Source organism: Nycticebus coucang, chromosome 16, assembly GCF_027406575.1.
Source record: "Nycticebus coucang isolate mNycCou1 chromosome 16, mNycCou1.pri, whole genome shotgun sequence".
Classification (NCBI taxonomy): domain Eukaryota; kingdom Metazoa; phylum Chordata; class Mammalia; order Primates; family Lorisidae; genus Nycticebus; species Nycticebus coucang.
In genome coordinates, this window is record NC_069795.1 from 92717743 (window position 1) to 92740063 (window position 22321).

The following is a 22321-nucleotide window of genomic DNA, read 5'->3' on the forward strand; positions in this document are numbered from 1 at the left end:
CCCCCTCCGCGCCAGCCTCGGCGTCCGCAGCACCAAGAGCAGGGCCCGTGGCGGCTTTTCGAAGGCACAGCACGTGGCCCTGACGCCGCATTTCGTATACGTTCTAAAACGCCAGACACACCCTTCCACCAATATGGTAACCATCTGAAGTCGTCTCCTAAAGGCTGCCTGGAGAGGGTGAGGGTGGTGGTGCTTTCTCTGGGAGAAAAAACCCAAACTAGAAACTGGTGTCCCAGAGTACCTAACCAGGGGGCTTTTCCTGGGGCGCCGCAATTCGAGTGCTGGTGTTGGCGGTGGGGGGAGCTCCGAGAAGACTGCCGCTGGGGCCTGCAGGGGGTTCTGAGCGTTAGACCCGCGGGTTGTGATATTGTTAACCAAAGCCCAGGTTACCAAGTGCGAGGGCGAGGGTGTTGGAAGACCTAGGGTGCATAATTCTGCGCCAAAATAAAATGTTTAGATGGCAGGGGGTGGAGGGAGTAAAAGAAAGAAACAAAACACAGAATCTCTCACCCGCCACACCGCCCCAGCTGCCCTGCCCCTATGTCCTCAAAGCCTGCCTCTGTGCCGGGCTGGGGGGGAAAATGGTACTTTTATGGTTTTCCTTCCTGCGTGGCCCGCCTCCCGCCCCTGCTCTGTGCCTGGCGCTCCCCCAGCTGCGGGCCCCTTGGAGGAAGGCTGCCCAGTACCCTCGTCTCCCGCTGCCTGGAGGCCACCGAGCCTCAAAGCGCGCATTGTCCAGTGGGGGCGGGAAGGCCAGAAGACCCATGGAGAAGAATAACACTGCGCCCAACTCCTGTTAGGGAAAGTTTCCCAAATGCACTCCTTGTGGTAAAATGCTTCTTTAAAAAGGTGATGGTGGAGAGGGGGGAGTAAGTTTTGAAAATTCACTGCTTTCTCCAATTCATCAGCCTTTCCCCAATACTTTTTAGGTCCTCAGAAAGGAATAGCGTGGACGAAGAAAACACTGGAAGGTGGCATGGAGAGCTGAAAATGTGACCATTACCCTAGAACGGTCAATGTCTTGTTTTTAAAACGCAGGTGGGAAGGGAAAAGAAGGCTGTCTCCCCCAGGTCTGGTCTGGGGACAGCTGCAGGGTCGGTGAGGGGGGTGGGGTTGCAGGGAGAGGGGGCCCCGAGGGCGCGTGTGCCGGCGAAGCACTTCGCACCTCCTGTTTATCTTAGAAGCTGGGCGGAGGGCGGGGGAGTGGGTAGCGAATTGTCCTGCTTCCCGACCGGCAGGGGAAGTTGAATAAAATGGAGAGGCGGGCACACGCAAAAACAAAAACTGCTGTAAGCTCCCAGTCTTTCTCCTTGACTCGAATTCCAAATAATGGGGGCTCTCCATTTGCAAAGGACTCCGAAGTCTGAAGACCCCCAAAGACAGCAGTCCTCCAGTGATGGCAAAAGCTGCGATGGAGACCGTTAGAAATGGGGCTGTGGGGGCAAACGTAATTAATCTTTCATTCGAGCAGCGGGGACCCATTTCTTCTAAGCATTGTCGTCTGCATTCGAGGGGTCTCTGGGTTTTGTCTGCTCTTCCAGTCATTTGCAAAATAATGGCTCGTGTCCCTTGCAAAACTCTGTCGGAAACATGTATATTCTAAGACACTGAGATAGTTGAGTCCATTTTGAAAATGAAATCAAAACAAAGTAAGAGTAAAAAAAGCCCCAGGCCGGTGCTCTCGAAGTCCAGCGTCCGAAGTGAGGGAAGGGGGGCATCCGTGGTTGCGGCTGTTTGGGAGTTGCGCTAATTTGGTGTGTGGACTTAATGCCTTAATGCTAAATCGGCAATAGAAAGGGCTGAAGAGCAAGTCCGGGAAAAGCTTTAATTACTACTGGAAACTTCAGGTGGTTGCTAGGATCTAAGGACCACCACCACCACAAAAAACCTCCAATAGAGCGTTTGGACCGTGTATATGGGGGTGGGGGTAGAGTTTCTACGGCGCCCCACATCTGCTGAACTTCCATATCTAAGCTGTTCATTTACGGGAGCCAACTTATGAAATCTCCACAATTAGATCTTTATTGTTCTTCCTCCACAACACTGTCTAGAAAGAAAAGGTCTTCTCGGTCGGGGCCAATCCAACGAAGCGTTTGACGTTATTAAATAATAAAGCGATTGTGATTTACATTGTTGTTCAGAAAAAAAGGCCAATTATCCACTGTTATGTTGCCATAAAGATCATATTAACTCGAATTAGTAATCAAACAATATGCGAGCGTTTAAAAAAGTACAGCCGAACTGGGTGACAGCTACCGCGACGTCTTTACTTTCACCAGCTTACCCGCGCCGGCGACAGGAGAGAAGGAGGCGGCCGCCGCCGCAGACCCGAAAGGAGGGAGGGAGCCGCAAAGTGGTGATTAACGGTCTCCAGTGTTAATTATTCTCAATTAATCCCAAACAGTGCAAACCTTCCTGGTTCCCTGCAAGTTTCCTGGTTCGGGATGCTCTGAGAATTCTGCTTTTTGGGGGAGGGATCTATAAGAAATCCTGAAGAGACAATCTCCACGCAAGTGACCCTACGAGCGAAGGGGGTAGGGTGCAGGTGTGTGCACGCACGTTGTGTGTGGTGCGTGAGGCTCGCTGCCTCTCTCGGAGCCTGGAGTGCTCCCCGTAGAGGCCCGGGTGGGCAGCATCCTTACAACTCTAGTGAATCTTGCGTCTTCTCTACTCAAATCACTCTCTCGCCCTGTTATTAGGTTTATAACTCTTTGCCCACTTAAATTTGTGCAGCCAACCAAGGAAATCTAAATAGGTTTGAGTCGCCCCTTGGGTACAGAATGGAGGCTTTAATAAGAAAGATTAATTGTGGGTGTGTACCGGCCGGAAGATGCGTCAGCTATCAAGTAGCAACGGCGGGCTGTGGGTCGAGGGGCGAGGGATGCCTCTCCTGGGAGCCTGACTTTAGTAGGCGCCTTAGGCATACTCAGTGCAGGCCACTGGGCCACTCCTAGTTACAGGAGCTCTTCTCAGAACTCTTACCATCTCTTCTTGTGTTATTTGAAGTTTTAAGGAATTTATCCTTTACTTGTCCTGACCATCAAATAAGTCCTCTAGCCCCACGCCCTGTCCTGCTAGACCCTGGCCCCTCCCTTCTATGTGGGGGTAGCAGAGTGAGGGAGGGTTGTGACCACTGTCCTAAGAGATTTACCTGTGTTGTGATGAAATATATATATATATATAAATTATATATATATATAATATATATATATATATATCTGGAAGTAGGGAGCAATTTTGTTAGGCACCATGCTTCAGCAAGTCAAGGTGGGGGCGGGGAATCAGTCAGTGGCAAGGCCCTGGAGGTCTAGGTGGAGGTCTAGACAGGCCAGGCAGTGGCATTGAGAAAATTGAGAGAACTGTCCTCCCCCCGCAGGCCCTTTTCTTGCCCCTCCTTTCAGCTAAAAAGTTAATATACCAAACTAAGAAGTGGGGAAGAGGGTTGGGGGCAGTGAGGAGTGGGGACAGCCAAGGTGGGGGATAAAAAGATTGACTAGAATAGTTTCTCTAGTGGTGAATTACTCTGTTTAAAAGTTGAGGCACCAAGGCCTGGACTTAAACAAATGTAAAGCAAAATCTTTGAAGGTCTGTTTCTTATAGCAGCAGGGTGGCCAAAAAGTGGTCCCATCTTTGTATGGAGTTTTAAAACAATTGCTGTCTTTGATAACCCCCTTCCTTTTTCTCCATATCCCTTATTCCCAGTAAAACCAATTCAAAAGGGGACAGAACTCCACTCCAAAAGATTAATGTCTGTTCATTTGCAGGATTAACCCTCTCATGCAGCATAATAAAATACTAGAGGTCCTCTTAAATTTAAATAAATACATGAAATTCGTGCTTGCTGTTTGATCTCTCTCAGGATGTGGAAAACAGTGTCTTGGGACCTAAGAAGTCTTAGAAGGACTTGGAGTTTTCAGATCATTTGGGGCAGTTCTGGGCCCCAGATGATCTGAAAATGGATTGGGAGAGAGTGTGGAGACCAGCTTACTTTTAATATCTATAGCTATACATTTTGGCCTGGAACTCATGATTAAAAACCTGTTTGTTCCTCCCAGGGCTCTGCAGATTTCAATGTTGGTCATAGGAGCCACAAAATGTTCATTAAAGGAACCTAAGCAAGGCTACTGTATGGCCACTTTGTGAACTCAGAACTATGGATGGTGGGGGGAAAGTATGAAAGTGTGAGTTGATGTCACGCTGGCTGTCAGTGTGTGGTCTATTGTGGAGAATGGTGCTTTTTGACTGAACAGAGGGAGCCCCCCTCCCCCTTCCCCAGCTCTACTGCACCTGCACTGGGTGAGGGAGTCCCTGCCATTCAGCCCATCGCAGATTGTTCAAACAGAAGACATCTCTGACAGCACTCAATTCATTACATTTCTTCCTGCTTTTCAAACCAACACACACACACAAAATGAGTATTGCCAGCCAGTGACAGCCAAAAAAAAAAAAAAAAAAAACTTAAAATACTTTATATGCAGCTAATTTGGAAGCTCATACAACTAACCATGAAATATTTTGTATCCTTTAACTTGTAAGACTTCCTGGGGGTGAGGGGGGGGGTGAATCACCTGATCTTTCCAATCAAGAACATGTCTCTGTAGTTTATATGGGAATATTAAGTTTGGTAGAAAGACACAGCAGCATGAGGCAGGGAGAAGTTTCAATGGGAATAAAAGCAAAAACGTGCAAAAGAGTAAAACCTCTGATTGATCTTATCAGAAGGGCCTGGTTGATACCAGTCATAATTTATGCCAGGGAACCAACCAGTTTGCTATAGAGGTGGGGGTACCCAAACCTAAGGAGCAGCAACGGAGGCAAGCAAGATCGGGGAGTGAGGGGAGCATTGAGGCTGAAGTGTGAGCTAAACATTTAAATCAATATCTTAACAACACAGTCTTCTCCCCATATGTTCAAGTTTATTTTGCCATCTTGGATTCCAAGATGTTTTTGCACCATTTCACAAAGCTGATGAGAGAGTGTTTAGAAAGCTGATGAGAGAGTGTTAGTCCAGTTTAACAGAAGTTGGGGTAAACAAACTCTCACAGGAAAACTTGATTTTAAGATATTTTCCTTGGAAGTGAGAGGAAGGGAAACAGAGAAAGGGCGGAGGACCTTGAGAAGGAGAAGACAGGTTTGCCACTCAGTATTCCAGACTGATTAAACTGTAATGTTATGCAATAATCCAGATTGGAGCTGTTAAGTGTGATAGTCAAATTGACCTGGATGTGAGCTGATCCTAAAGTGACTGCATGCTAAATATTGGCTAATTCTCACTAAGTCATTACTCTGTGAGATCCTGAACCAATAGCAGAACATAAGGCCTAATTTCCAGGATCCTTCCTATTGGAAGGGCATTCAATGAATTCACTTGATTTGAGGGTTGGAAAGAAAACTTGGGAAGTGCACCTCCTGGAAAAGCGTGGGTGCTTTCTACCAAAAATTTTATACCTCTTACATTTCACTGACCAAGTGTTATAATTTAAATCATGTTTCAAATAAATTCTCTGAGCAATATTTGCTTCTAAAAAGATTATTAAAAGCTATACAAATGATTAAGAATGAGGAGCAAAGAGAAAACAGAAATGGCAGAACAATGGTAAGCCAGAAGTAACTGTCCCAACCATCGCCCAATCCCAGAACCAGAAAACTCCAAGCAGTTCTTACATCCTTGCTGAAACACGGGTCCAGTCCAAATGAAGCTACAGGGCACTTTAGAAAGTCTTTTTATAATTTGTTGAACGTTCAAAAACAAAACAAACAGAAGCACAACTAAAACAGCTCAGATCCCGTAACAAATTTTAGCTAACAAATCAGACAACTTCATGTATGGAAGAAGGAAGTTCCTGTGACAGGGATGTGTGTGACTACACCCTGTGGCCACTTCTGTGTGTAGCTAGGTTCTGGGGTGCCCCGAAAACTGGAGTGGGTAGTGGAGGTAGTGGAGACTGAGCCTCTGGCTGCGCCGGCCTGGCCCCCAGCGTCTAGATCTCGCCCTGCCTGGAACGCTCAGATCCTGGTCCCTGAGGCCCGCAGGCCCTGACGTCACCAGGCGGGGGTGGGGGCGCAGTCCCCTCCGGCCTGGCCGCCAGCGATAAGCGCCCTCGGGAAGAATTCACCGCTCCTTTTAATGCAGTAATTATTTTCCTGCCTTCTACGGGTGGGGGCTGCTTCTGCCCAGAATGCCGGGATCCCTCCCTTCAGAAAGATACCCAGGGATGGCAAGTTGGCGAGATAACTTCCCAGGCAAACCTCATACTAGAAAGAGCACCGCGGAAGTGAGAAGGGTGTGAACAGGGCCTATTTCACCGCCCAGAAGCGGCACCAAGGGAAAGGACAGGGGGTTCTGTATCAGGCTCTGGAGTCCACCAGGAGAACTGCTTCCCTTCCCTACCTCCCAATTCTGCTAGAGAGTGACAGAAGTTACAGTTAGCAATTAAGCCTATTTCGCGTCCGATGGTTTGTATCCGTTTTCTTTGAGGTAGCTGTAGCTTATCCCCGTTTTACAAATCTGCAAGTGAGGAATCTGCTCTTCCCCTTGCTATCTGCTCTGCTTCCAGAGGGCCCCAACATTCCGGGGATCCCCAATTGCTCTCTCTGGAAGGACCCGAGAGAAATCACTTGATGCTGAGACTCGGTCACAGACAGGGACAAGCAGCCCCTTAAAAGTAAAGCACTAGGGTGACAGGCCAGAGGAAGGCAGGATTTGGGTGAACAAGCTCTGACGTGGGAAGTTTGAAACCTGCAGGCATCTCCGGGGTCACGAGGTCAATGTGGGTAGTGCTGGGCCGGGTGGGGGAGGTCGAGGATTGTGGAGCAGCGAGACTTTCTAGACTTGTCTGACCCGGGATGAATGAGGCTGAGGGAGAGGGAATGCAGGGGCGTAAGGGCAGCGAGTCCAGAGCCCTGTGGGGCCGTGGTCAGGGCCATGGTGACGTCAGGTCCACCGCGGGGAGCCTGTCAGCGGCGGCCTGGTTGTGCCCGGGCGTCCCTGGCCACTTGGCGCCGCGCTCCCTGGGGCAGCGGCAGGAGGCCGGCGAGCTCCCAGCCCCGCGCTGAAGACGGGAGAAGGAAGCAAAAGATAGTTCAAAGCGCTGAAATCTATATAAAACTGTGCACAATTCATTCTGTACTTGCAGGCAGACGAGGGGAGTAGAACGAATGACTTCTCCGAGCTTTTAAATCACCTGACACTTCTTTGCGAAGTAGAACAAGCATCTCAAGTTCAACTGCCTAGAAGTAGCAAATATCTTTGCGTCCCGAAATGAGAGGACATTCTATATTTGCTTTAGGAGAGGAACTGAGCATAGCGCTTAAGGAATTAGAACTATCATAATTATACCAAAATATAAAAATCCATCTGAACTTGCAGTACAGAAAGAGCTCTCTGCCCTGAGAAATCTTAATACTCTACCCTTCCCAAGAGAAGTCTCCTTAGTCAAAAAAAAAAAAAGAAAGTCAAGACCATAATTTTTTACAGGCCACAGAAGCAAAATATACAAACCGAAAACAAAAATTGCCAATTAGACAGCATGGTCAGAAGGAACAGAGGAGGTTGTAAGTCCCTCTTGGTGGTATCAGACAGCAGATTTCCAGGAGAATTTTAAATAGAAAATAACTATGAAAGACACTTAGCCAATTCTCTGGTTTAGGCAACTTCTCTGTCTTTGGAAAGCTCTTCTACGGTGTCTTTATGTAGAGTTCTGAAGGATCTGTCCCTTTAGACTTTATCCATATTTTCATAGTAAAGGTCAGAGTCTTCCCAACCCCCCTCACTTCTTTAAGGGGTTCACTTCATAGGTGAGGTCCATAGGGAAACCCATCCAGCCCTCTTCCCACCTAGGTAAAAAAAAAAAAAAAAAAAAAAAAAAAGCAATGCAAAGAAACAAATCAACCCTTATTCCCACGCTCACTTACGACCTGAAAAGTAGCTTCAACTCTGAGAGCAAGGAAATACAGCAGGAAAAAGACAAAAAAGAAAGAAAGAAAAGAAAAAGGAAAGAAAGAAAAAAAAAAAAACTCCAGAGAATTAAATGCAAATTATTTGAAGGCAATAATGCAGGGGTGGATGGGTGGGGGGACTGGGGAATGTGAACAAGTCTCTGCTAAAACTCATGGCAAAGAAAACTCCTTCCACAAAGAAAAATATGAGAACCTGTTTTTAAAAATTCTCCAAGACCAAGATATAAAGGAGGGGAGCAGATAGAAAGATCTCTTAATTATAACAGATAAATAAATAAATAAGCAGGTGATCAAACCATAGTCAAACTTCAATCTCAGAGCAGTTAGCTATAAACTGTTAGCAGTTGAAAAGTAAACTTTGTACACACAAAGGCACTGTTTAATTTTCTTCTTGTAATGGTTCTAAATGAAGACCCCATCACTATGCAGTTAAGCGGTATTTCTTGTCCCCCTGAGGCGCTGATCAGTCCTTTCTAAAGTGAGAAAACTGTCAGCGCATAACTCTGTCAATGGAGCTCCCACAACAAAAGTTCTGAAAAGCTGAATGAATTCGGTTTGTAATTACTGTTTCCCACTCCCCCCACCTTTTGCAGCTTATCTCTTATTCATTCAATGTATATTATTGTCAAGGAATCTTACCCTCAAAATCATTCCCTTACCATTTTACCTAGGGCCACATAGAAACTTAAGACAGGGCAGGAAATGGAACATTCACTCCTCCACTGCACCTTGCAGCTTCAGACCAATAGGTGGTAAGGGAGGGAGAGGAACTACTTTGTACCCCAACTTTGAGACTACTAGAACTGAGCGTTCCGGGCGTATGGGATCTTCCATTTTAAAGAGTGAATATTATTGGTAAACAGGAATGTGTACCCTGTCTATAAATTCAGGGCCTTCATAGTCTCTGCAATCCCGTGACATCTGTACTTAGAAAAAGCTAAGGTTATAAATAAACACCCTTCCCTTTTCCCCCAAATTGTAAATCCCTAAAAGACCTTGTCAGACATCATGTGGAAATTAAGATAAATTATTATGTTCTTGTTTTTTCTTTTAAAACAAAACACTTAATGAAACACAAAAGAATATAATCTGATAAAGCTCTCCCCCCACCCCAGGAAAAGGTTTTATGAAAAAGTCAGCTTTAGAATGCAAGGGCTCAATGTGTATTTTAATCCAAGGTGTTGCTGATGGAGAAGATTCTCCTGAGATTCTCCTCCTGTAAGAATATGTCGGTTTCTAGAAATAAGTACAGCTATTACAACCAAATCTACTAGCAGTCTAAATAATTAATTGAAGCGTTGCTCTTTGACCCCTGAAAAGTCCAGTAGGGACACGTTTATAGTAATAATACCTCCGAATGAGCCCTTGTCAAATATTCATTTAGTGGTTAATGTGAGCCATTTTCCCCTGGGACAGTCTGTAATACCAGCTTCCCAGCATTGGCAAGAAATCTTGCTAATCTACTACAGCTCAGCAAAATATTTTAACGCTCTTTATTTAAAGTACGGAGTGGGGGGGGCAGGTTTGGGGAGAGGAAAAATTGCAGAGAAGAAATCATCCTTTTGTATGTTTCTGTTCTGTGTATCAGGTTAACAAAACATTTAAATTCACTCCCTTTGACTAGAAATTAAGTGATTTCATTGAGCTGAATAATACCCCGAGAAAACACATAAACACTCTATAACTATCTTCAATACCATGAGATATCCACCTCTGGGCAAGTTTATGGATTAACTCCCCTTCCTGAAAATCACATTATAAAATTATTTTTTTCGTTAGTCAAATATTTTAAAATATTCTATGTTTAACATTAATCTAGCCATACAATTTTATATTTGAGATACACATTGAACGCAATGAAGTGAATGATGGCAGGAGTTACATATCTATCATTTTCCTCAGATGCAGTTTATCAAAATCATTTACATTTGCAAACATAATATTTTGGCTTCCATTTCCAACTACTTAGTTTAAAGATATGGAGGGATGGGAAGGGGAATGGACATTCTCCTGCTTTATGCAGACAGTGACAATTATTCAAAGCTAGTTCAACTTCCCAAAATATTGTGCTCTTTCCTTTCGCAATATATTTGAATCTGAGTATTTTGCAAAAGTTGTGTCTTATCCTGTGGGCTCTTCTTTTTCCCCCACTTAAATAGGAGGTCAGTGCAGTGCAATTACCCTAAACCCTTATACATATTTCTAATATATCTCTATTTTTCAAATATACACGTTTTATGTAGCTGATTGACTCAAATTCCAGGAATATCCTCCTCATTCCTCCAGCACGATCATTTGGATTTTTATTCAAAGTTTCTTTTATTCGTATGTGTGAGCAAGACTGGCCAATGTGCTCATTACCACGTGAATAATCCGTATATGCATTACAATGGCTGGCCAGGCCAGGGGAAATTCTTTTAGAGTCTCTGCATTAATTAGGGGGGAAATGCCTCGCTTAGAATTGGTAACGGGAATAATTGTCCCTTCCCAATATAATGTTGCCCTAAAAATGAGGATAAAGAAGTAATAAGTAAAAACCAATGCATACCTAAAATAAAGCAATCAAAAACAAATGTAAAGTACAGTAATGTGAGATATCCCCAGTTCAGCCCAGCACTAACATTAGCAACACCATGAGAAAGAAATAACTTCCTTGGGAAGGGAGCCTGCAAGCCCAAGAGATGAGCTAACTCAGTGGCTGAAGCGGGCACTTTACTCAAGGGCTCAAGGCGCTGCCGGATTCCAACTTCTCCAAAGTTGTAGCAAGTTGATATGACAAGCTCTTGAAATTGTGAGTAGCAAACCCGTACTCTTAAGAATGCCGGACTCTTGGTTCCTGGTCCCCTTGGGTGGGGTAAGATGAGGGAAGCGAGTAGTAAATAAAGAAGGAAAGTCCCTAAGTCAGTTTCTCCGGCCGCCCCAAAGCCAGGGTCGGTTGTGCTGCAGAAGCATCGCTAATTCAAAGACCAAGGTGATTTCCCAACTTTTCCGCTCTCACCGAGGACAACTACAGCCTTTCTTTACCTTTCCTAGGGCAAAAGAAAACAGCAAATCCAATCTTGTTTCTCCACCCTTCCCCCCACCCCCCCACTTCTCTACTACTGTAGTAAAACATTGTTAACAGATCAAAAGCATAATCATCTCCAAATGTGATTAGACCGGACAAAGTAAAATATCTACCTCAGAGTTGATTTTCTTCTTTAATATGGCTGTTGCCTGGCTTCTGTTTTGCTTGTTATCAGCTGCAGAGATTATCCGATTTGGGGCTACAGGCTTGGACGGGCGCTGCCAATTTAAGAAATGGAATTCAGGGAGGGAGAGAGAAGGAAAAAAGAAAATAAATAATAATAAAAAAGAAACTATGTTCGTGATAAGTCGGAGAGTTTTGCGAGACGTTCTTTGCTTTCCCTTGCCCCTAAACGGGAAAATGTAGAGGGAGAAAGTTTATGAAGTCAAGGAACAAAGAAAGCAAACCACTTGTTTCCTCTCAGACAATAGCAGGGCCCGAGTAATCCAAACACCCACCCAGCAGATGAACACTTTGCATGTCTAGTTTGCAATTATTCTGATACAAGAAGCATCATTTTCCCCAGTAACTAGGTTTCAAAGGACCATTGTGCTGTGAAGAAAATGAAAACAAAACCAGCCAACCTGGTGCTGATTTGGCTCAATACTCCATCTGCTAAACTACATGAAAATTTTCACAACTGAATCCTTTCTGGCAACAAGTGGCATAAATCAGTTTAAGTACAAGTCCCCATCATGCTTATTCATGCTGCCTAGAAAAGAGGGGGTGGATTACAATATAAGTATCTAGCTTCTATTTTAGAAATGACAGAAGCATTTCAATTTTTCCAGAGTACCTATTAATCATCCAGCCATCTCTTTTTTGTAGTTAACGTTAGCACATGAGGCTGGACTAGTAATACCGAGGTTTTCGGTATTTCGCTTTCTTGGCGGAGCACAGTATTATAATTCCCCAGGGAAGTTATGTATAATCACAATGTTATCCGAATAAATGACAGACTCAAGCATAATTTCAGTGTCCATATTTCAAAAATTTATTTATCTCAAACTGTGCATAATGGAGTAAAAACTTAAGTTGAAAATGTACCTGTTATAAGGATGATATTAGTTCAAATATATATACATGGATTCTCGGCAGACTGATTCAAATAATACAGAGCCGAATCTTTTAAAATACAACTACGGAAAATAAGGAGGGAAACCTTAAAATATCACAATAAATTTACAGAAATATTACAAACCATAAGAAAATATTTCAAACACAGTAATTTCATGGTTTTTTTTTTATCTGAACAAAATGGAAAGTTGGGATTGAACAAAAGCTATTATAAATTACCAACGATGTCAACCTGCATGGCCATTTTTGCTTTTAACAGTGAGTTAAAAAAATTTAGTACAATCTAAAACTTTTGCCCTTTTAAACAAGACCACAGAGATGGTTTGCCAGTACTTATTCTATTTTTTCCTTTTGTACAATTTTTAAACAATTAAAATGTCCAAATTGAATAATTTTCTTCTTTCCACGTTTGCAACTGTCCCAAATTTCAGCTGCACAATCAAAATTCAGCAGGAGCCTCTCCTTGAAAAATATTGGCAAATTCTCAGCTTATAAACAATGGACATTTTGATTGCCATGTTTATCTCGATAAATACTGTACAAAAGTTGCTTGCAAATATTAAAACTTTTTTTCGTCGCTTGGAGACTAGCTCTAAATATTATTGGTAAAGACTTTTGCAAACTTTCTGCAAAGCTCCTACCGTACCACTAGAACTTTTAAAAAGTTTTGCGTAGCTTTCTTTCCTCCAGATCTATACAAGGTTCATTCCCCCCTCCCTCCCCAACCCACTCCCGGTTTACTCTGTACAAAAATAGTCCCCCCAAAAGAAGTCCAGAATCTCTCTCATAAAAGTTTTCCTGCCACTGTGGCGGGTTTTGTGTGAGTGTGACCGGATTGGTGTTCTCCTTTGCAGCTGTCATTTGCTGCGGGCGATGGGATTTTCTTTTCTTTTTTTAAAAGCGTACCGGGTTTTTCTCCATGTTGTTTCTCATTCTCCTTTTTGGTACCCCTCCCATTTCCCTCGTTTTTTCTTGAGAATCTCTCCCTCCTCCAGTTCGCTGTCCGGCCCTCACATGTGCGAGAGAGGCAGTGTGCCGTTAATGGCCGTGCCGGGCACCGGGCCGCTCTGGTAGTGCTGAGACATGTGAAGTCTGCTGGGGGCGGCGGGTTCCGGCACCTCGGCGCCGGGGAGGTACATGCTGATCATGTCCCGGAGGTCCCCGGCCTGGCAGGGCGCCCTGGAGTGGGAGGAAGAGGTAACCACAGGGGGGCTGGAGCTGGCCTCGGACTTGACCACCGAACCCATGGAGCCCAGAGCCATGCCCGGGGTGCCCTGCTGTGAGTAGGACATGCTGTAGGTGGGCGAGCCGTTCATGTAGGTCTGCGAGCTGGTCATGGAGTTGTACTGCAGGGCGCTCACGTCGTAGCGGTGCATGGGCTGCATCTGCGCGGCGCCGTGCGCGTTGAGGCCCGGGTGCTGCGGGTAGCCCAGCTGGTCCTGCATCATGCTGTAGCTGCCATTGCTCCAGCCGTTCATGTGCGCGTAACTGTCCATGCGCTGATTCACGCCCGCGCCCAGGCCGGCGCCCACCCCGACCCCGCTCGCCATGCTGTTGCCGCCGGGGGCCAGCAGCCCGCCGGGCAGCGTGTACTTATCCTTCTTCATGAGCGTCTTGGTTTTCCGCCGGGGCCGGTATTTATAATCCGGGTGCTCCTTCATGTGCAGCGCTCTCAGCCGCTTGGCCTCGTCGATGAAAGGCCGTTTCTCCGTCTCCGACAAAAGTTTCCACTCGGCGCCCAGGCGCTTGCTGATCTCCGAGTTATGCATCTTGGGGTTCTCCTGGGCCATCTTGCGCCGCTGCCCGCGGGACCACACCATGAAGGCGTTCATGGGCCGCTTGACGCGGTCCGGGCTGTTCTTCTGGTTGCCGCCCGCCGCCGCCGCGGTGGAGTTGCCGCCGCCGCCGCCGCCCCCCGAAGTTTGCTGAGGGCCGGGCGGCTTCAGCTCCGTCTCCATCATGTTGTACATGCGGGCGCTGTGCGCGGGCCCGGCCCGCCGGCGGCCGCCGACCCTCGGCCCGGTCGGGACTTTGGGGGGCCCGCGGGCGGGGGGAGAGGAGGGGAGGCGGGCGGGGGTGTCGGGAGCGCAGGGCTCCGCGCGGAAAGTCAGGCGAAGAATAATTTGGGGGAAGAAAAGAGAGAGGCAAACTGGAATCAGGATCAAAAAAAGCGCTTCCCTCCTCCTCCTCCGGTCGCTCCTGCCGCCGCCGATGATTGTTATTATTATTTTTTTGGAAAGGCTTAAGCCTGGGGCTCAAACTTCTCTCCCTTTCTTTCTGTCTCTTCTTCTTTCTCTCAGTCCTAGTCTTAAAGAGGCAGCAAACTACTTTCCCCCTTTTGCAAACACTCTCTTCCCTGCCTTGACAACTCCTGATACTTTTTTGAACAAGTTAATAGACAACCATCCATGTGACGGGGGCTGTCAGGGAATAAATGGGTTTCCAGCGACCAATCAGCGCGCGGCGGCTCCTCCACTCGAGCCCGGCCTCGCCGCCGGGTTTTGCATGAAAGGGGGCGGGGCCTGCCGCGCCGCCGGCCGCACAGGGGAGGTGGGAGGGGAGGGGGAGGCCGAGGGGGGGAGGCGGCTCCCGGAGCCAGCCTGCCAGCCACTGAGAAACCTTTGTATCCCCTCTCGCAGCAACAGGTCACACCACACGCCTTTTCGAAGGAAGTGGGTAAACAGCCCTAAGACTACGTGGGTTTTTTCTTTAAACTTAATATTGATTTACTTTTTGGTGCAGAGTAGTGAAATGAGGAAGGGGCGCCGGAGGCGGCTGAAGGGTGGGGCGGGGGGAGGCAGGGTAGAGTGGGTGGTTCAGGGCGACGGTCCAACTAGTATTTCTGGAAGCGGGCAGCGCTGGAGTTGATGTCATTGTTCTCCCGCAGCACTTCCCCCAACTCCAGCCCCTCGAGTGCTTCCCCCTGAGTCCGCTCTTCCCCTCGCCCCCTTCTGTACAGGTGCCACCCCTCCCTCCCTCACTCCTCACACCGTCCCGACTAGAAGTTGGGCGACCGGGACGTCTGTCCACGAAACCCTGGCTTCCACGTACCTTGCCCTGTTCTTAAAAATAAACTGCTCGGACCTTGCGGCCGACTCCAGAGCTGAGGACCCGCAGGGCCGTTGGGAAGCTGCCGCTTCCCTGTCCACCTCAGCTCTTTGGCCCGGGACACCAGAGCTGGTTCTCTTCCCAGCCACATGTCCCACAAGTCTGTCTCCAGTCGATGCAAAGGGGATGCTCATACTCTCTGCCCCCTCGTTCTCCTCCTTAGCATCCCCCAAAGAAGGATTTCAGCTGTGCGGGTTTCAAATGCTGGCTGGTGAAGGAAAGAGAACCAGAAGGATCCTCAAAAGAGCAGGCCCTGGGACAGGGTAGTTTCAACTTCCTGGCATCCCGTGGCTCTGTACAGAGGTGACTTTAGGGCCGCACTCACAAACTTCCTCCCACGCCGAGTTCCCACAACCCCAAGCAGAACCAGCCCTGGCATTTCCCCCACTAACTTCTACCAGGGTGGCCGAGCGGGTATGGGGCTGCGCCGCAGAGGGGGCTGCAGACCTGGGGGGGGGGGGCGGCGCCCTCCAGGCGCAGGTGCAGGCAGCGCGCACAGGGAGAACGCGGCCAGGACTGGGGAAGGGAGAGCCCAGCAAGGCCCTGGCTGGAGGAGGATGGGATGAGGGCGGGGATAGGGGCTCAGGAATCTTGCCCGCCCAGGACCCAAGAAGGTAATTTTAGCCTTTTTCCCATTGTCCGGACGTAAAGATTTCAATAGGTAGGTGCTCAATGCGGAGGGCAATGGCAGCACGTCCGTTACAAATAGGTAGTTTTGTTTCTCTTGTCGCTACACAGAGTCAAACAAAGCCTCGTCTAAGTTTCCTTCCACTCTCTTGTTGGGATCTTTGTGGCTAAAATGCACTTGACTACAAAGCGGGGGGGGGGGGAACTCTGATGCCATTTCTTTTATAAAGGGCTTAAACCATCAGGGTTACTTATTTTCTTTCTTCTGTAACACTCTCTCCGCCCCCTCTTCCCCTGATCTACCCTTCCTCAATCTAAGAAAACGTACTGAATAGTATTTACCAGCCACGTTCCATTTATTATCTTTACAAAACTGTGCATTGTTTTGTTCCTTACTAACCTTCTTCCCACAACGCCCTTCCCCATTCCCGCCCCCCCCAACTTCTCCAATCTCTGCACTCCAAGGCCTCTCTGCTACTGTCAAATTCAAGCTAAGTATGCCGATTGGAAACCCAAAAAAGGTGTGAAAAGAGAATCCTGAGATTTTTCTAAATAAATAATTATTTCTTGTCTGTCGTCACCTACCCCACCCCCCGCACACACACATCCCAAAGGTTCTCCCTTTCTCTTAAGTTATGTTTTGCTGTAGGTCTTGAGAACCCAGAAAGGGTGAGACTGATCTTCGCAAAACGCATAAATATTCGGTACTCTTCAAAATAAAGCGATGCTTTATGTTTCATCGAGGTGTAATGTTAAACTAAACACAGACCTGAAGATTAGGAAAGAGAAAAGGTGGACAGAATTTAGAGAAGAAAAGGCGGCCACCGGCTTTTCAATAAAAAAAAAAAAAAAAATCCCCGGCTCGTTTCAGGGATGTGGCTGGTGCGCCCCCTGCTGGTAGATTTTCTTTTCCAAGACTATTACTTTTACCTTTAAAAGTAGGTGTTTGGAAATAATTAAAGTAAAAAAATGAGGGGGATGGAAGCTTACACTTATTGTACATAAACTAAAGAAAAGAAAAGTTAACATATCATATGAGCTGTGGAACCAAATCATAAGAATCATATTTAATTTGCTTAACTTAAAAGTATACATGCAACCTCAAGATAAGTGAGAAGTTAAACCACAAAAGAATATAGATACAAATTATGAGATTCAACATATAAATGAATTATTATTGTCCAGACTCCACGAAGAGCAGACCAAGCATTCACTTAATGATTGTGTATGCACTGGTCTACTTACTAGCATTATTCCAAAAACTTTTAAAGGCTTATGATAATTAAGTTTAAAGAAATGACCAAGGAGTTGGCATAGATAATGGTGATATACATTTATTCAAATAACTATCAATAATGGATGATTATAGACACAAATCTATTAAATCTCTCTTTCTTTCGAGACACAATTTTTTCCTTGAGATGATATCTAACAGTTTTTACACATTCCCAGATGCATGTGTTTGTGCCTGAACTCTATAATAATGCATTTAAGAGGTTAAAGGGGCTGGCTAGGTCTTTTATTAATTGCTTTTATCACATAAATAAGCCATGGAAATACAACTGGGTTATCATTGATTGCATTTATTTACAGCTTTATTTTAATTAAGCCTGCTGTACTTATCAAGGCAATAAACTAACTGTGGCTGGCATTTACACATAATAATGTGCTATGAAAATAAGATTAAAGAAGATAGTGATAGCAGAAACAATTTTCTCATTAGATTTTAAAGAACATATGCATTAAAAAAAATCAGATCACTGCCCACTCGATTTCAGTCCAGCAACAGCACTGGCTCCCACATGTAACAATAACAATCTCAGTAGATGACAGGAGCAACACTGTTTTAGGCTTAGACAGCTACAATACTAAGACAATATACCATTGACTACTAGACAATCAAAAAAACACTTGGAGTAGGGTGCTTCATCTTCTCAGAATTTAAAATGTTGCCACTGGCACAATTTATGAAAATTGAAAATGTCTAATCTAAAGAGAGTGTAACACTTCCCTTCTGTGGGCAGCAAAAAGCTATACACTTTTAAAACAAGATTAGTAATTAGGAAGAAAAATGCATAACTCCTGGGATATTCTGATTTGATTTTGTTCTACTATAGGCCTTAGCCAAAAAGCCTGTGACACTATTTTATTTAAAAATCTTTTGCATTGATTTTTCTGTTCTAAACTCTCCCTATCCCTCTTCAAGTATTATATCTGAAGCCAACTAACAATTTTGTGGAGATAGGGGACTGTAGACTTATTTTTTTTTCTTCTTAGTGGCAAATAGAGGTTTAACTTGCAGTAATTAGGTGAGAACTAGCCAAGCATCTTACTATTATGATGCTTGTTAAAAACCGCTTCTTTTCTGCATCTGCATTTGAGTGTGTTCCCCTCCTCTCTTAATCTTCTTATGGAAATGAAGGCAAACTGCAGGGAACCTGCGGAGTCTTGGAGAATGTCCTTGTTAACTGGAATTTCTCAGCATTGCTAATTAGCAGAGTTTGACGACCACCAGTATTGGGAAAAAGCTCTGTTTAACCACTCACAAACCATTCCGAAGAAGAGCAGACTAATTTTATTTTGTAATTAAAATCTGAAAAGGGCCCTATTTGACAGTTAGGGCTATGAGAGTTTTATCTCCCCGTGAAATAATTACTGCCTTGATAACTCAATTTTCTGAAAAATGTCAACTGTGGGCTCCAAAAGTTTTAATTTCATTACGTAAGGAAAAAAAGGCAAGAAAAATAGAAGAAAATGTACAGAAAGGCTTTCTAATTCTGGAACTGGTTAAATATATTAGGAGCCCGATTTGGTCAAAAGAAGGCTTTTTCCTCCCCTTTTTGGAATGTTTCTTTTGGATCCTAATCTTCCAACAACTATCTCCTCTCTAAGTGACCATGGCAATGATCATACTGCAGTGAAAGTCTGGCAAGTAGGAAGCAAATAAAACTAAAGAGGGAAGTACAGCAACAGAGAAAAATTCTTATCTTCAAAAGCCAAAAATAAAGGAAAATTCAACTGTTTAGGACAATGCTAGTTCAATTTGGTGAAATGAGACTTTTATTTATATGTATCCCTTAATACAAGAAAACTATGAATTGCAGAGTAAAGAGACTGGCATTAGCCGATTTTTAAAATGTTTCCTTCTCTCCTTTAAATCACAAAGATCTCAGTCACTCCAAAATGCGTGTATGTAGAGTATACTACAAGACTTCCAGGATGATCAAAGACTGATTCTTCAAGATTTAAGAAACAAACAAGAGATTATAGGTGAAGCACTGTATTAAATGATTTCTTTTCCTTAAAAAGCATCCCATATTTTCCAAAAATAATCAATAAGAAGTAAGTGGGATACAGTTAGAATATGGAAGTAAGAGCAAAAAATAAAAACCGAATTATACTATTATCAAACTTCATTTCATTTAGACTATTATGGACACTTTACAGAAATTCCTGGAGGGGATAGACACCTTAATTTTTATAATGCAATTTTCAAAATGATGGAAACTCTTTCATCTACCTTTCCCTCATTTTTCCTATGTCAAACGTGTCAGGTATTGGAAATGTGAAGGAATAGTGACAGGAACTATAATGAATGTTTCTAGATGATATAAAGAATAAATATATATCTCTAGCCCTTCTATTTGCTAAGATATAGAACTGCATATGGAAGCATAATAGATTGGCAATTTCAGATTGCTTATTCATACATTTTTCTTCTGGTCTTTGCCTTTAGCACCTTGCCTTTAATTTCCAAAAGTGGTATTACACTTAAGAAATGAACAAAGGGATAACAAATGCTGTTTCAGTCTAGACCCAATTTTACCAAATAATTTCACTCAAGAGCTGTAAGGGCCCTTGAAACCTAAGGAATGCAGAACTGCTTTGCATTCAGATCCCCCTTTTTTACTCATTTTCTTTCATCTAATTCTCACTGATGAAGTAAATACATTAAAAAAATACAATAGTTAGAAAACTAACTATCTTTCCCCCTCAAAATTATAGCAACAAAAATAATAATCACTTGTGTAAGTCTCTCAGGCTGCATAGAGTAATCATCATATTACTTACAGAATCATCTATGCGTATACATCCTTCAGAGATTCCAGCTCAAATATTTTCTGGAAAAAGAAATTAACACTTCACAATTTCACTTACATTTCTGAATTATCAAGCAATTTTAACATAAGTTAAGATTCTGTCCCTGAACTGCAACTATTGTTCAGTTCAATGCAATGTGCCCATTAAATGATCTAATTATTTAAAATAGAAATTCCTCTTTTAAAAGGATGAACTAAAATCTTAAAGAGTTGCCACCCATGGTTTTCAGTTACATTCAACCTATGATTTTGATTTTAAAAAATTAGAAGAGAATTAAAAAAAAAAAAGAAAAAGGCAAACCAATCCCCAGAAACTCTAGAGTACCCCTCAAAACTCTGGATCCTTTACACCTCTAAATCATTCTTGTCTAAACACACGTCTGTCTGATTGACCAAAATATCTTGTGCAATTAACGTACCAAAGGAAAAGGATCTCCTTAGAATGCTAATTTTCCATTACTATCATGTTAGAGAAAAGACAAATGTTTTACATTCTCCAACTGTTATTATTTAGTTTAGTTGTGAACACAACTTTTGTGGAAAAAACAAACCTATACCTTCCTTAAAATTTCTCTAGCTCTTGCTAAATGTCACTCCAATGCAGGCTGGGCTACCTTGCAATGAAACCAAGCAGGGAGACCCTCTTATCCTTAGGCTGGCCCCTTCTGTGCCATATCAATAGAATTTAGTCTTCCTTCTCCTGGAGTCCTCAGGGAACATACTGCTCCACCAACCCCTTTCTAGAAGCACAACTGGACCCAATACAAACCACAAAAGTGACAAAACTTCAGAGGGCTGATGTGTTTGACACCTCTAAAAAGCAAGTTGGGGAAAGAAATTAGATCTGCTTAAATAAAATTAGATAAGAAATTAGATGTGAGGGGCACACAGGAATATTATGGGAGGAAAAGGAAGACAGTCTTCCACCTGTGGCATGAAAAGAAGTTGAAGCAAACCATTGGGGGAAAAAATTATTGTACACAATCGCCATTAGTCCTAAGTGAAACTGTTACTTTCTTCAAGGATTTGCAGCTGAGACTTGCCCTGGGAAGTGCTCTAAATCAAAGTATACACCCATCTTGGGCGGGCTGGCATCCTCAAGGCCTCCCATTACACCGGGAACCTTCACCCTAGAGCTCTCTGGCCTCAAAAGAAATGCCCGAGACGTCGGCCTTCCCAGGGGTCCACTTCTCCTTGCCCCTGAGTGCCCCCCCTTCCAGTCCCGGCTCAGATGGAGTTGGGCTTCCAGACTCATCCCAATGGAATTCTCAGATCGCTGCCTGATACTCTTGAAAGGCTCCTTCGGAGGTGGGGCTCTGACTTTTATCTTCCCTGCTACCCTTCTTCCCTTTTTGTTGGCTCTCCCCACTCCTTTTCCCTCTGCCCCACCCCCCCTTCTTGATTTGAAGATCATTGACACGATAGGCTGTAATGAGTCCTTCAGAAACTGTTATGATCTACAGTGACAATCTCTGCACCTAATTCAGATTATTGACAAGCACTGTGGGCTCAATGGTGTCAAGTTGTACTTGTGGTTTCAACACCCGCCAGCAACCCGGGAAGCTGCTAGGCCTAGTTGGGGACCCACAGGCTGGCCGGCTTCTCTGCGGTGGAATGGTGGAGATGGTTGTCAGTCTGCGCCTCAGCCCCAACTGGGCTTTGTGTATCTCAGGGCTGGACTGTCGGAACTAAAGGATCTTCTGAGTTTAAAAACAAAGTGAAGGAGCAAACTTAATGAGCGCTCATCCTTGAATCTCGGTCTTCAGAATGAGTCATTTTTCCCTATGCCCCAATAGCTACCAAGTTCCAAACTACATATACTGGCTTTCAGAGCGGAGGTTCTTTCCTGGGTTCACTCTGAAAAGTAAGAGGGATGAAAGGAAGAAAGGGCTGAGCAGTTGGCATGGACTCAGTGGGCCTAAGCTAGCTTGGCCCATCCGCCTGGACCGTCCTCAGAATCAGGCAAGATTGACGACTTCCAAAGCAGGGCGCCCAGCCAGGCCGCGCAGGCTCGGGCCTGGACGCGGGGACAGGAGACCAAAGACGCCCGCCCCTCCCCGAAAGGCCGCTTTGCCGCCGCGGAGAAACGCGGCCGGTTGCCAGCCGCTGCGGCTTTGGCTGCTGCTATGGAATCAGTCGCTTGCTGCCCTCGGCCCCAGCCCGCAAAGATGGAGGGGCTGCCTTCCCGCTGGCCGCCTTGGGGCGTGGGATTGGAGCCGGGGCTGGGCCTGCCTGGAACCACAGAAATCCCGCTGCGCCGGGAGAGCTGGGGGGCATGCCCAGGCCTGGGCCACCCACTTGTTTAGCCCTCTTTCCTCAACTAGGGCTTGCGTTTTCTCCTGGGGCCCTGGGAAGTTGAGCACTTGCTCCTAGCACGCTGGGC

The 22321-nt window shown here is 45.1% G+C and overlaps 1 protein-coding gene and 1 long non-coding RNA gene across 2 annotated transcripts in view; both read right to left on the bottom strand.

The window, feature by feature from the left end:
* Positions 1 to 22321, bottom strand: part of LOC128567704 (uncharacterized) — a 43171-nt gene that overhangs the window by 16259 nt on the left and 4591 nt on the right. The window contains exon 2 of the long non-coding RNA XR_008374914.1: positions 11140 to 11244. This is a non-coding gene — a long non-coding RNA (uncharacterized LOC128567704). The remainder of the gene's footprint in view (positions 1 to 11139; positions 11245 to 22321) is intronic.
* Positions 11997 to 14549, bottom strand: SOX2 (SRY-box transcription factor 2). Its single transcript, XM_053565137.1, has one exon. The coding sequence runs from the start codon at positions 14071 to 14073 to the stop codon at positions 13114 to 13116; it is 960 nt and encodes a 319-aa protein (XP_053421112.1). The 5' UTR covers positions 14074 to 14549; the 3' UTR covers positions 11997 to 13113.